The sequence below is a fragment of the Perna viridis genome, chromosome 5 (genome assembly GCF_037379345.1).
Source record: "Perna viridis isolate PV_CMFRI_1.1 ecotype Kerala chromosome 5, ASM3737934v1, whole genome shotgun sequence".
In the NCBI taxonomy this organism is placed as follows: domain Eukaryota; kingdom Metazoa; phylum Mollusca; class Bivalvia; order Mytilida; family Mytilidae; genus Perna; species Perna viridis.
The window spans coordinates 47,614,083-47,625,252 of NC_142449.1; the positions used below are offsets into that span (position 1 = coordinate 47,614,083).

Genomic DNA, 11,170 nt, shown 5'->3' on the forward strand with positions numbered 1-11,170 from the left:
CTGTTAAAAAACATGGCTGCTGTTACTAGAAATTGAACATGTATGTCAGAGAGTATTTTTTTTGCATATATCTCCAAGATGGTTAGGTTAAGCAAATATATTTCAATTGCTGAAATGATCCTTATTATTAGACCTACAAAAGTCTCCCGGGATCAAAGTTGTCAGACGACTCCATGTAAGAGTTATTGCCCTTGAGAGGTGAACAATGACTTTTTTAGTAGTTTTCAGCCAATAACTTGAAAACTATGATAGATAGAGTGAAACTTTCAATTGCTGAAATGATTCTTATTATAAGGCCTACAAAAGTCTCCAGGGAACAAAATTGTCAGATGACTCCATATAAGAGTTATTGCCCTTGAAAGACAATTACGTTTTCAACAGTTTTCAGCCAATATCTTGAAAATTATAATAGATAGAATGAAACTTTCAATTGATGAAATGATCCTTATGATAAGTCCTACCAAAGTCATAGTCGGACAACTCTTTGTTAGAGTTATTGCCCTTGATTGCCCTTGAAAGGCAAAAATTTAACAGGTGAGCGATTCAAGCTCTTGGGAGCCTCTTGTTTTGTTTGTTTTTTAGGGTTTTTTTTTTCTTTCTTTTATTGTAAACTGCTTCTAGTCTTTACGTTTGATGCTATGGTACAAAATATAACAGAAATATATCGTAACAAAGCTAAACAAGTTTGTAACATTTTATTCCCATCTATCAAGATACGTGCATAAAACAATATCAAAAATATTATAAAATGCAAAATCACATTCCCTTAGAATACTGTTTATTTGAGCTAGCTTGTTTGTCAGCGTACCTCAATGACGCCACAGTAATCTGCTGCAAATTCTAAGCTTTAGTAATAAAACCTTTATTACTGATTTACTCGAATGAAAGTTAATTCAATTTGAAAATTAAAATTTAAAGCAAATTTGTAAAAATCTAAGAACCGAAGTACTTAATTATTATTTGATCACGACACATAATTACATTTTGATAAAGTTAGCATCTCTATTATATGTTAAAAGCATATCATATTGAAATGCATGTATACATTATACATATTATTGCACAATTTGCAAATAGATAAATATAGTAACTATTAGATAATAAAAATCCTTAGTACAAATTCTATAGCACTGTCTTAGGCATTTGATGTAATATTGAGTGCCGTCTCTCTATTCGAAGTCTTAATATTTCTAGAAATTGCTTGACTAAAAACAGATTTAACAAATCTAAATAAACCTTATCACATATGTAATACTGATATTTATGAATCATAACACAAAACAAAACATTTGCATCAGTTAAAAAAAGGAATAAAGTTATTCACTGAGACAGCACCATTTTTATTAATCTATTGCTTCTGTTGGCCAGTTCAATTGTCTTACAAGTCCTCCTTTTGGTTTTGCATATTTGCCATACTTTTCTAACGCATGCGCTTTAGACGTTGACCGCCATCCTACCGTCTGCGCTGTTGTTTTTGGGAATGGTGAGGGCGAGGCTTCAACTTTGATATATTCTTCTACAGGCGTTACTGGCCTTATTTGTAACACGTTCACAGGTTTCGATTTCTCCTTTTTTGGCATTTCATCCTTCATTAGCTGTAATTAAATGGAACAATTTTTTATTACTCTTTTTATAGATCTGTAATTACAGGTCTGTGTTTCTACAGTAGGCCTATTTTTGGCCTGTTACAAGGCGGTTAAAAAAGGTAAGATCGTGTCCGTCCGTCTGTCAAAATTTTGTTGATGCACCAAGATCGCTTCTTTGACTATATCAACCTATTATGTTTGCTCATCGTTTGTTACAAAATGTATCGGACTTTCCAGATATTTGATATAAAAACACAACTTGTGTACTCAACTTCAGTAGCTAAGTGGATTTTGGTCCGTATTATCAGGCACTGCATGTGTGTTAACTTGATAATATAGACAAGCGTTTCTTAAAAAGACGGGAGCATATTTCATGCGCGGGCCTACTTAACATTTCTCACCAGTCATTTAGCAGTTAAAATATAACGTAAAACATTTTCAATTCTTCGATCATTTTGATATTAGATTAAATCGTTATTGACTTGGCAAGCCTGTAAAAAGAATATTGTCTCTTAAGTCTTGTTTAATATTCAGTGAACCTATATTTTCACAAAGAAGCCAACCATACTGATTGAGTGTATTTTAATCAGATTTGTTGCCACTTTTATAACCTACAAATTACTACAAAGAAACGAATAATGGAATATTCATTATGTACTAAAGGTACTGATCGCCTGGTTGATATTTTATTGAGATAAGTCAGGTTCAATAAGTTTCTCTTTGTTGTGCATGTGATTTCTTTTCAATATGCACTTTCATTTTAAGATAACTAAAAACGGCAATCGGATATTTTTTCAGAAAGTGTAAGATCATAGGCCTAATAAGTCATGCGATCCATGTATGCATTGAGTGTGCACTTTGGACGGGTACATTGTACATGTCCTTCTTTTATCTGCCTTGTCCAATGGAATATCTTAAATCCTATTTATCATCTCCCATAGCAAAAAATCAAACTAACATATATAAATGTATATTTGTAGAAAGCAAGTAATTTATAGAAGACGATGCCCTCGACATCACCTTAATTTTTAAACTAACATCTATCAAATAGAAAATTTTCAACCGCTGTTCTATTTCATATTCTATTATGACGTATTTGAAAGCTCTAGAACACAGCCATGGTAAAAAAGTGATAAACATTTCGTGCAACACATAGGTTGCGTCTATTCAAAAATGTGAAGAATCTAGTCCTTTTGGAATCGAAATTAATCACAGAAACTCCCTTTTATCATTGTTTTACCATGGGCTGGTCATTTATGTTGTTATTTAACCCCTCGTTATCGCTCGGGGTAAAACCGACATGAATGGCTTGCCCGTGGTAAAACAATAATAAATTCATTCATTTCTTTCTTAATCAAACGTAATTGCGCTAACATCAATAAGATCGTAGATAAAGACATAAAATATAGTAAAGTAAACCTTGAGAAAAGTAACATAGAATGAATAAGAAACTAAAAAAAAATCAAATTGTTTCATACATGTATAGTCGTTTAAGATTGAAATGGTCCGTCCTGGTGTACAAAGGTCTTAAGGAATATGGCATGGTAGCATTATTATATGGACATGTTGTGAGCTTTGTAGAACTGTCAATCAGAGTTTGAGCTTTGTAGAACTGTCAACCAGAGTTTGAGCTTTGTAGAACTGCCAATCAGATTACACGCCCATTTAATGAAGCAAATGCTATTACATAATCAGTTAAAAATATCACTAAAATAGATATATGTACTTTAAATATATAATGTTTATAATAAGATATTTCAATGTCAGCATTTTTATGTGTAATAATATGTCAAAACTCAACGGCGTGGTCGGATGTAAACCCTTCTGACAGATCATTGGACGAAGCTACATATCATGATGGCCAGGCAGTTGACCCTTTTGACCTTTTTCATCTGTCAATGAACTGAAGTTTTGCAAGTTGTCAAAGTCTTTAGAATTGATGCTCCGACTTAAACTGAGTGGCCGGGACTTTTCAAATTTTCAACTGCATTTGTCGGTATGTCTGTTGGTCACTTTGATTTAGTTGTAATATTGTCACTTTGTCTAATTCGTCGTGAATCAAATTAAAATATTGAAACATACGGGAACATTTCTTTAGCGTTAAAAAATAGTTAAAGCAGTCATTAAAATCAAATGATGTCCACTTATACGTATAGTTTAAGCGTATAGTTGATAAAACATTTGGACAGTGGTAGTTTTGTTGTCGACGTAGACCTATCCATTTGGAATTTAATTATATTAAAGCTGAAACAATGAGAGATATTGTGAAAATAGTTTTGCAATGCTACATGTATTAAGTCTGCCTCGACTGATCTGTTTTTCTTTAGACCCCGTTGCTACATCTATAATAGTTTACGCTGGTCCTTGTTGTCTGTCTGCTTTGTGTGTTTTCCGAATATCGCCGCCCAATATCGTATTTATCTTGTATATTTTATACGTGGTTGTAAAACTCTCAATTCATGTAGTCTAATCGGGTTTTAATATTGAGTTAGACTATCTTCACTGTTCAAACAGAAAGTTTGAGACCTTAATAATTTGTGTATATATAATTTTAAATAGTACTTGAAATATTCGAGTTTAAATACCTCGTAAAATCAACATTCATACATAAAAGTTTGTTAAGGAGTAACCTATGAAAATACTTGGTCATGCAACAAGAAAATTTAATAGACATATAATTTTCTCTAATCACGAAGCCATTGCAAGTTCTTTTTTTATATTCTTAAACATATTTCTTACTGTTACAAAGGGTGTTTCCTGCCATGACGTTCGCAGCTTGGTGAAATTAGTTTTGTTACAATAATGAAAATAATGATTTATGATGCAATTAAGTTTCTAACAGATGTAAAAATCGTATTGAAATATTACAAAACTGTGTCATCAATAATATTGGTCGACCTAAAATTTATTCCATTGAATGTTTTACTGTCCTAATGCTGTACTAAAAATTCCCTTTGTTCAGGCGTCATAAAATGTTCGTAAATCTTTTCATTGATTGTATTTTAACTTCGATTTAACTGACAGTTATGTAAAGCAAACTTCAGAACAGATAGTAGAGGGAACCCCCACTACAGTTAATACGACAAAAGGAAGATCACATTTCTTTGGGAAGACCTATTTTTGTATGGGATTGGTACGAACATTAAATATAATTTTACAATGGCCCAAAAATAGGCTAATTTGTCTTGTTTTGTTGGAGTTCGAAAATGACGAACTGAAGGTACATCCCCCAACCTCGTCTAAGAAAACTTAGAAAATATCATGACCAAAAATCCTGTGCTTAAGTTTCTGACACAGATGTTAATTACTAGTTAAAAGGACTATAAAGGTTGCCATGGTTACTAGCTATTGTCTCTCGGATATTTTCCGAGTGTCAGGTCACATTACCCAAGTAAAAGTTATCGTCCATGATATCATGAATATACCGAGTTATTATTATTTTTTTCACCCTTTTTAATTCTCATATGATTTCAAAAGGTGAATTGAATGGCCTTTTATTACTTACTTCATCGTAAGGTGTAGTTAAGAATCCCCAGCTATTTGGCCAGGTTTTTGATGCTGTCTCTTCATGGTGTACATGGTCTTTCCTGAAATGAAAATCAGAAATAAAATCAATTTAATGCCAAGAGTTCTAAGGCCTGTTTATCAAAATTCGTTTGTAACTTTTAAACAAAACACAAGAAAAGAGTAAAACAGACAAACGGACATGTATCGATAAGTCACATACAGGGCTGGTAATTTCCCTAAATAATCTATTTTCAGTTCATTACAGTTTTCTGAAGTTTTAATCTACGCTGATTCAAATATACATGTACGTTTATGTAACCCAAAAAAGATCGACACCTAAACCTAGAGCTCCGTTTTACATGTACTTGAATAGTTTCATAAGATTAACAGTTATTTACTCATTTAAATACAATTCAAAACGGTATATGACACTTAATCAATATGATAAAGCTCACAATGCAGCATTTATTACTGTTGAATATAAATTTCGCTGGATACAACACGCAGTCTGCATTTACAAACTTGACAGTAAATGGTTGCTGTGTAAGCCATTTCAACATTTAACAACATCATGTCTGCCTTATCTTGGGGTATTTTATTTCAAAAGAAACTTGTTCATTGTTTCATAATCCTGTAATGTTTTATAATCGGTTATCGAACTTTTAAGTATTGTACATGTATTAAGAAGAGGTATACACCAAATCGATATTGATTCTGTACATGTGTAATCCTTTTAAACAATTTCGACTTGTATCCGAATATAGTAAATAGTATTCATTTTGTTCTGTATCCGGTGTGATTGGGCAATAGCTCTTAAAATAAAGCGGAAGTTGTCATAATGTTTTTGTTTATAACTAATTGCTCCTCTTATTTTGATGTTTGGGTATTTTGTTTTATGATATTTTACCTGTGTCTCTGTTTTTTTACTTCATCTTTGTCTCTATTGTTACCTATGGGTTTTAGCTATCTTTTTTGACGTTCTATCTACTTTTTCTTTCAACCTTTTATTTCCATAGTGGCAGCGAGGGTGAAAATGGAGAAGACTCCTACCCACGACACCCATTAAAATAAGGAGTATATTAATTTGTGTTTAAAGAATAAGTGAGTCATTTTATTAATAGGCTAGCTACATGTATTCAGTAATTAAAGATTGATTATCTACGTTGTTGGAAGAAAAAAAAAACGTTTATAGTCAAACATTTGAAACCGAACTCCGAACTCTGACTAATAGTTGGTCTGGTCAAGCAAGACTACTTTAAGGCACATCCATATCAGTATGAACAGACGTCAGGATGATGTTGGTTTACACAAGTGTCCGGTTTATTCGTGGTTCAGGTTATAGAAGTTACACTATAAAATTGAGGCCCGGCTTACCGGTATAATAACTCGTGTACAAAAACAATGAATAAGGTCAATTTATATTCCATACACAAATGTGTTTTATATTTGTGTGTATTGTGCATTTGTACATCATTTCTGTGTTAAATGATTTTTTTTCTCGAAGAACGTATTTACATGTACATGTGGAATATACGTTACATTTGACAAAGAATACCGTTGCTGCGTGAATGCCAGACCGTAAATAATAAATTGTTTGCCATGATTTTATGTATCTGTATTCACACAATACATAACAAGTAGATATGGTTTAAAACATTATAATACAAAAGAATACGGACGCATCAGACCAATAAAGAAACTCGATACAGTTTTTTATGGTTATCTAGATTTTAACATCCGTCTGTCACACATTTGGAGCTGTTTTCTGTAATTTTATATCTATTTAGATTCCTATCTTCAATTACCAGAAGATTGGTTCAATGTTGATAAGCAAAATATATAAACAAGCCTATCAAAAACTAACAAACATTGAAAAAACTAATATTAATCAAGTTATCCATGAAATGTGGAAACCCATTAACTAATTGAATTTAATTAGTAATTTAAGCTGACTTACCAAATTTGATCTTGAGCTACAAAGTTGCAGTTGGCGGCCGTCTTCCCGGCAGGAGGCTGATTAGTCTTGGCCGCAGTGGCCATTATTCCGTGTTAAGACAATGATAATAAATTTTCAACTAAATTTAAAAACTTTAAATAATATTTAACAATAAATTTATCGGAAGTGTACTTGTATTCCGGATGACTGAGCAAGCGTCATGACGACTTTGAATATGGTAATTGTGTATCGCACCTTAGCGACGTGTTGTCATTCAGGTGTGCGATAAATAGGCAAAAACCTACTGTTAAATCACTCTCTCTTTTTACCCAATAATCTATAATCTACTTTGATAAAACAACAGCACAATATAAATGTTTGATTAGGCTTTGTACAACCTTTATCTCCTGCCGGGATCGATGTCTCAGTTTTAGCTTAAACATACATTTAAACGGATCGAACCACGAGTAATGAATAGACAATTATTGACTAATATGCCAACAAAATGGAACTGTGAATTTTGCTGTGGGAAATGCATTTAATTGATTTTATAAATTTGTATTTAACGTTAGTGCAGTTTTATTGATGTTCAGGATATTAATGTTGGAACGAATTCGATAAAACTGTTCTCATGATCTTTGCTTAGGTATAATCAAAGTACTCGTGTACTGAATCAATTTATATGAATCGTTTGAATGTTTACGCCGCAAATAATCGTCAAATTGCATTCTGATTATGAAGGACATTACAAAAAAAAGCACACACAAATTTTATAATGCATTGTAGCAGTGTGCCAGTTTGCGTAATATTCAGGTTCGATGTCAGGTTTACATGGAACACCTAGATGAATGAACACAAAACTCTCTGACATACTGCGTAATTGGACTACAAACAACTAGTTGGCCTTTCCCAGTTTCTAAATGTTTTTAAGTCGAATTACAATTTATCCACCTCCAGGCCGTACTGTCTGTCAAATCATTCAAACTTAAACCGCAACAATCATTGAAATAAATCATGTCCTTAGATACGGTACATGTTCCCCTCAACTAGCTTTATTCCTCAGTTGATAAACTTTACAGCTCAAGTGCTACAAGTTATCGCATTGACACATATGTGTCATTTAAAGTGCTTAGTTTCTTAGGCATCTAGTTCCAGGCACATAAACGCTAAAGTCTTAGAATATAATTTCAACAATTACGTATGGTGCAGACAACACTAGCCACGCACTTTTAAGGTCCTAGAGCACCTGCAGCTCTATTATCTTTACGCATGGCTAAAATGGCACAATAGAAGGGTTATTACAAGAAGCAATATCACCAGACCAGACTGACACCATTCCCGATAAAAAAAAATTACCGAAATTCCTGTGCCATCGTCTAAGCAAAATTTTATTTTTATTTGTCATCTACGGGCTTCCGATGTCACGAGGCGGAAACCGTAATGAAAATGCACGACACAGTGAGTGATAGTTTCGGGGGTTATGCTACTCTTTTGTAAAACATGAGTGGCACATGATAGCATGGAACCCCTTTCTTTATGTAAGTTTCTGGGTCGGATCCACTGCCCCTTTTTATAAATATCCGCCAGGGTCTGCATGAAATATCAGAAGACAGATTTCCGACTATTTACAGTTTCGCAGGGTGTTCATTTCTGTCTATATCATGCGTCTAAAAATAAATAGACAACTTCAACATATCGATAGTAAACGACTGATTGCATAGGAATAAACAGGTACTAATATGGGATAAGAGGTCAACTATTTTTAATTGTATCGTCGTTTATACAAATGTACAATCCTAATTAATCAGCATAATTATTTAGTTTGCAGTAAAAGTTGTTTATTGAGTTTATTTATTGGCGTAAATAGAATAGAATTAAAATTGATATATTAGAAATACCTATAAAATGGACGTAACTATCTGCATTTGAACCTAAATAGGGTATGCCAATGGGACTATTTTACTGCGGTAGTGTTAGATAATTGCAGTTGCTATCAGGCTTTACAAATCTAAAGGCTCTGGCGACTGCTATATCATTTCTGATCTTCGATCTAAATTGATAACAACAAACTTACTTGTAGATTGCTGTATGATTTTGCGCAATTAACTACATAATTTGGAAAATGAATTGAAAGATAGAAAAGGATTACTAGCACAAGATTGTTGCAAAACTGAGCCCATATTTTCGATGAGAAGAACGCCGTCGATAATAATTCATGAAATATTTTTGTTCTCGACTACAGATGCTCGCCTCTTCCAGTGTATATAGAATCGGTATAAACATTGAAGACACTTTCACATTTATGTTCATATATAATGCGCACCCAAATGTAATAAAGATTCGGAAACCTCTCATCGTTCATTTTAGGCCCGTAGACCGCTTTTGTAGGGTTATTGTCTTTCTGACGCATTACTGGTTTCCACTTCATCAGCCATTCGATTCAGATTAAACTATAAATGCGCATTTATACCCTCTCTTAATAAAATCAATGTACTCGTGTATTGAATCAATTTATGTCGATCATTTGAATTTTTACGCCTCAAATAATCGTCAAATCGAAAAAAAAATATGGGATAAAAGCGGCGATAAACAGAAATAACGGCGATCCAATTCAAACGTATACATCTAAACACAAGCTTATTGTTGTAAATGGTTAATATTGAACTCTATGAATAATGTTTGAATTCATCAGTCTGGTCACGAAAGAATTTAATAAACACAGAACAAAATTCGCGATTCATCGTGTAAAAGCGCTTATTTTCTGGGCACCTAATTCCAGAGAAACGTACATTAACGTAAACGCCTAAGTCTTAGAATATTTCAACAATTATGTCTTGTGCAGGAAACACTCGTCATGCACTTTTAAGGCCATGAAGCACCTACAGCTCTATCATTATAGCACATGGCTGAGTAGCTACATGTAAATAGAATTATTTTTACAAAAAGCAATATCACCAGACCACAGACTGACACTGTTCCTGAGAAATCCATCATCGAATTTCATATGCCATCGTCTATAAGCAAACTTTTTAAGTTTCATTTTTATTTGTCATCTCAGGACTTCCGATGTCACGAGGCGATGACCTTAATAAAAATACACGATACAGTGGGTGATAAATCATGATGGTTTCGGGAGTTATGCTACCCTTTTGTTGAAAGCTTAGCAAAAAATGAGCGGTAAATACATTGTATTAGCCTGAAACAGGGAGTGTAGTCCCTGCCTGGAAACTAATATAATTTTCTTGATCGGTATCACTGCCCCCTTTTTGTAAATATATGGATCCGACAGGACCTGCATGAAATATATGAAGACAGTTCTTTCAACTGATGCTCAGCATTGCTTTTTTTCATTGCTATGAATGATGACTATTCTCAAAGGGTTAACATTTCTAGCTACATGTAAACATCAAATGGTTTATTGTGCGTCTAAGAATATTGCATTTGTCGGCAACTTAAATATATCGACACGTTGAATAAAATGTAATGAACGATTGGTTTATTCGGGTAAATGCATAAAAAATAAACAAATACTGGTGAGATTAAAGGTCAACTAAATATTTACTTGGATCATTGTTAATACAAACCAAATTAATCAGCATATTTAGTTCGCAGTAAAAGTTGAGTGTTGGTTTTTTTTTATTGGCGTAAATACATGTAGTATAGAATTTAATTTGATATACTAGAAATATCTATATATTGAACCAAATGACTGCATTTGAATCTTAATGGGGTGTGTCAATGGGACTATTTTCATGCGGTAGTGCACTAAGATAATTTCAGATGCTATCTAATATGAAGGCTCTGGCGACTGCAATATCAATTCTGATCTTCGATCTAAATTGATAAAAAATGATATATTTTTTTGTATTAAGAGAGGGTAACTTATTTCTTAACATGCATTTAAAGCATAAATCAAATTTAAGTTAAATTTACATTTAGTAAGAACAAAATAAAAATACATTTGTATTTAACACAAACAACACATGTTTTTGTTAATACTAGCGATAAATTTATAACGTGTAGAAGGAATAATGTCTTGTAAATACGATAACTTGCCAAAAAATATTAATCCGGATAAACTTTTTTTCCGAAAGTTTTCCTTACTGCCATTGAGTTCGCATTTCGCTTTTCGTATGTTTAT

At 33.0% G+C, this 11,170-nt stretch overlaps 1 protein-coding gene across 1 annotated transcript; it reads right to left on the reverse strand.

The window, feature by feature from the left end:
- Nucleotides 1-680: 680 nt before the first annotated feature.
- Nucleotides 681-7,389, reverse strand: LOC148617998 (ciliary microtubule inner protein 1-like). The gene is made up of 3 exons (XM_088585712.1): nt 7,051-7,389; nt 5,092-5,173; nt 681-1,595 (listed from the first exon to the last, which is right to left on the reverse strand). Exons 1-3 carry the CDS (start codon nt 7,131-7,133, stop codon nt 1,344-1,346), a joined length of 417 nt encoding a protein of 138 aa, XP_088441838.1. The 5' UTR covers nt 7,134-7,389; the 3' UTR covers nt 681-1,343.
- Nucleotides 7,390-11,170: the final 3,781 nt, after the last annotated feature.

What these genes read in the sequence shown, in the direction of transcription:
- LOC148617998 (XM_088585712.1), bottom strand. Translation starts at nt 7,133, where the DNA reads ATGGCCACTGCGGCCAAGACTAATCAGCCTCCTGCCGGGAAGACGGCC. An exon ending in GTAGCTCAAGATCAAATTTG is followed by an intron (nt 5,174 to 7,050) that starts GTAAGTCAGCTT and finishes TTTTCATTTCAG; the next exon opens with GAAAGACCATGTACACCATG. An exon ending in TAACTACACCTTACGATGAA is followed by an intron (nt 1,596 to 5,091) that starts GTAAGTAATAAA and finishes ATTTAATTACAG; the next exon opens with CTAATGAAGGATGAAATGCC.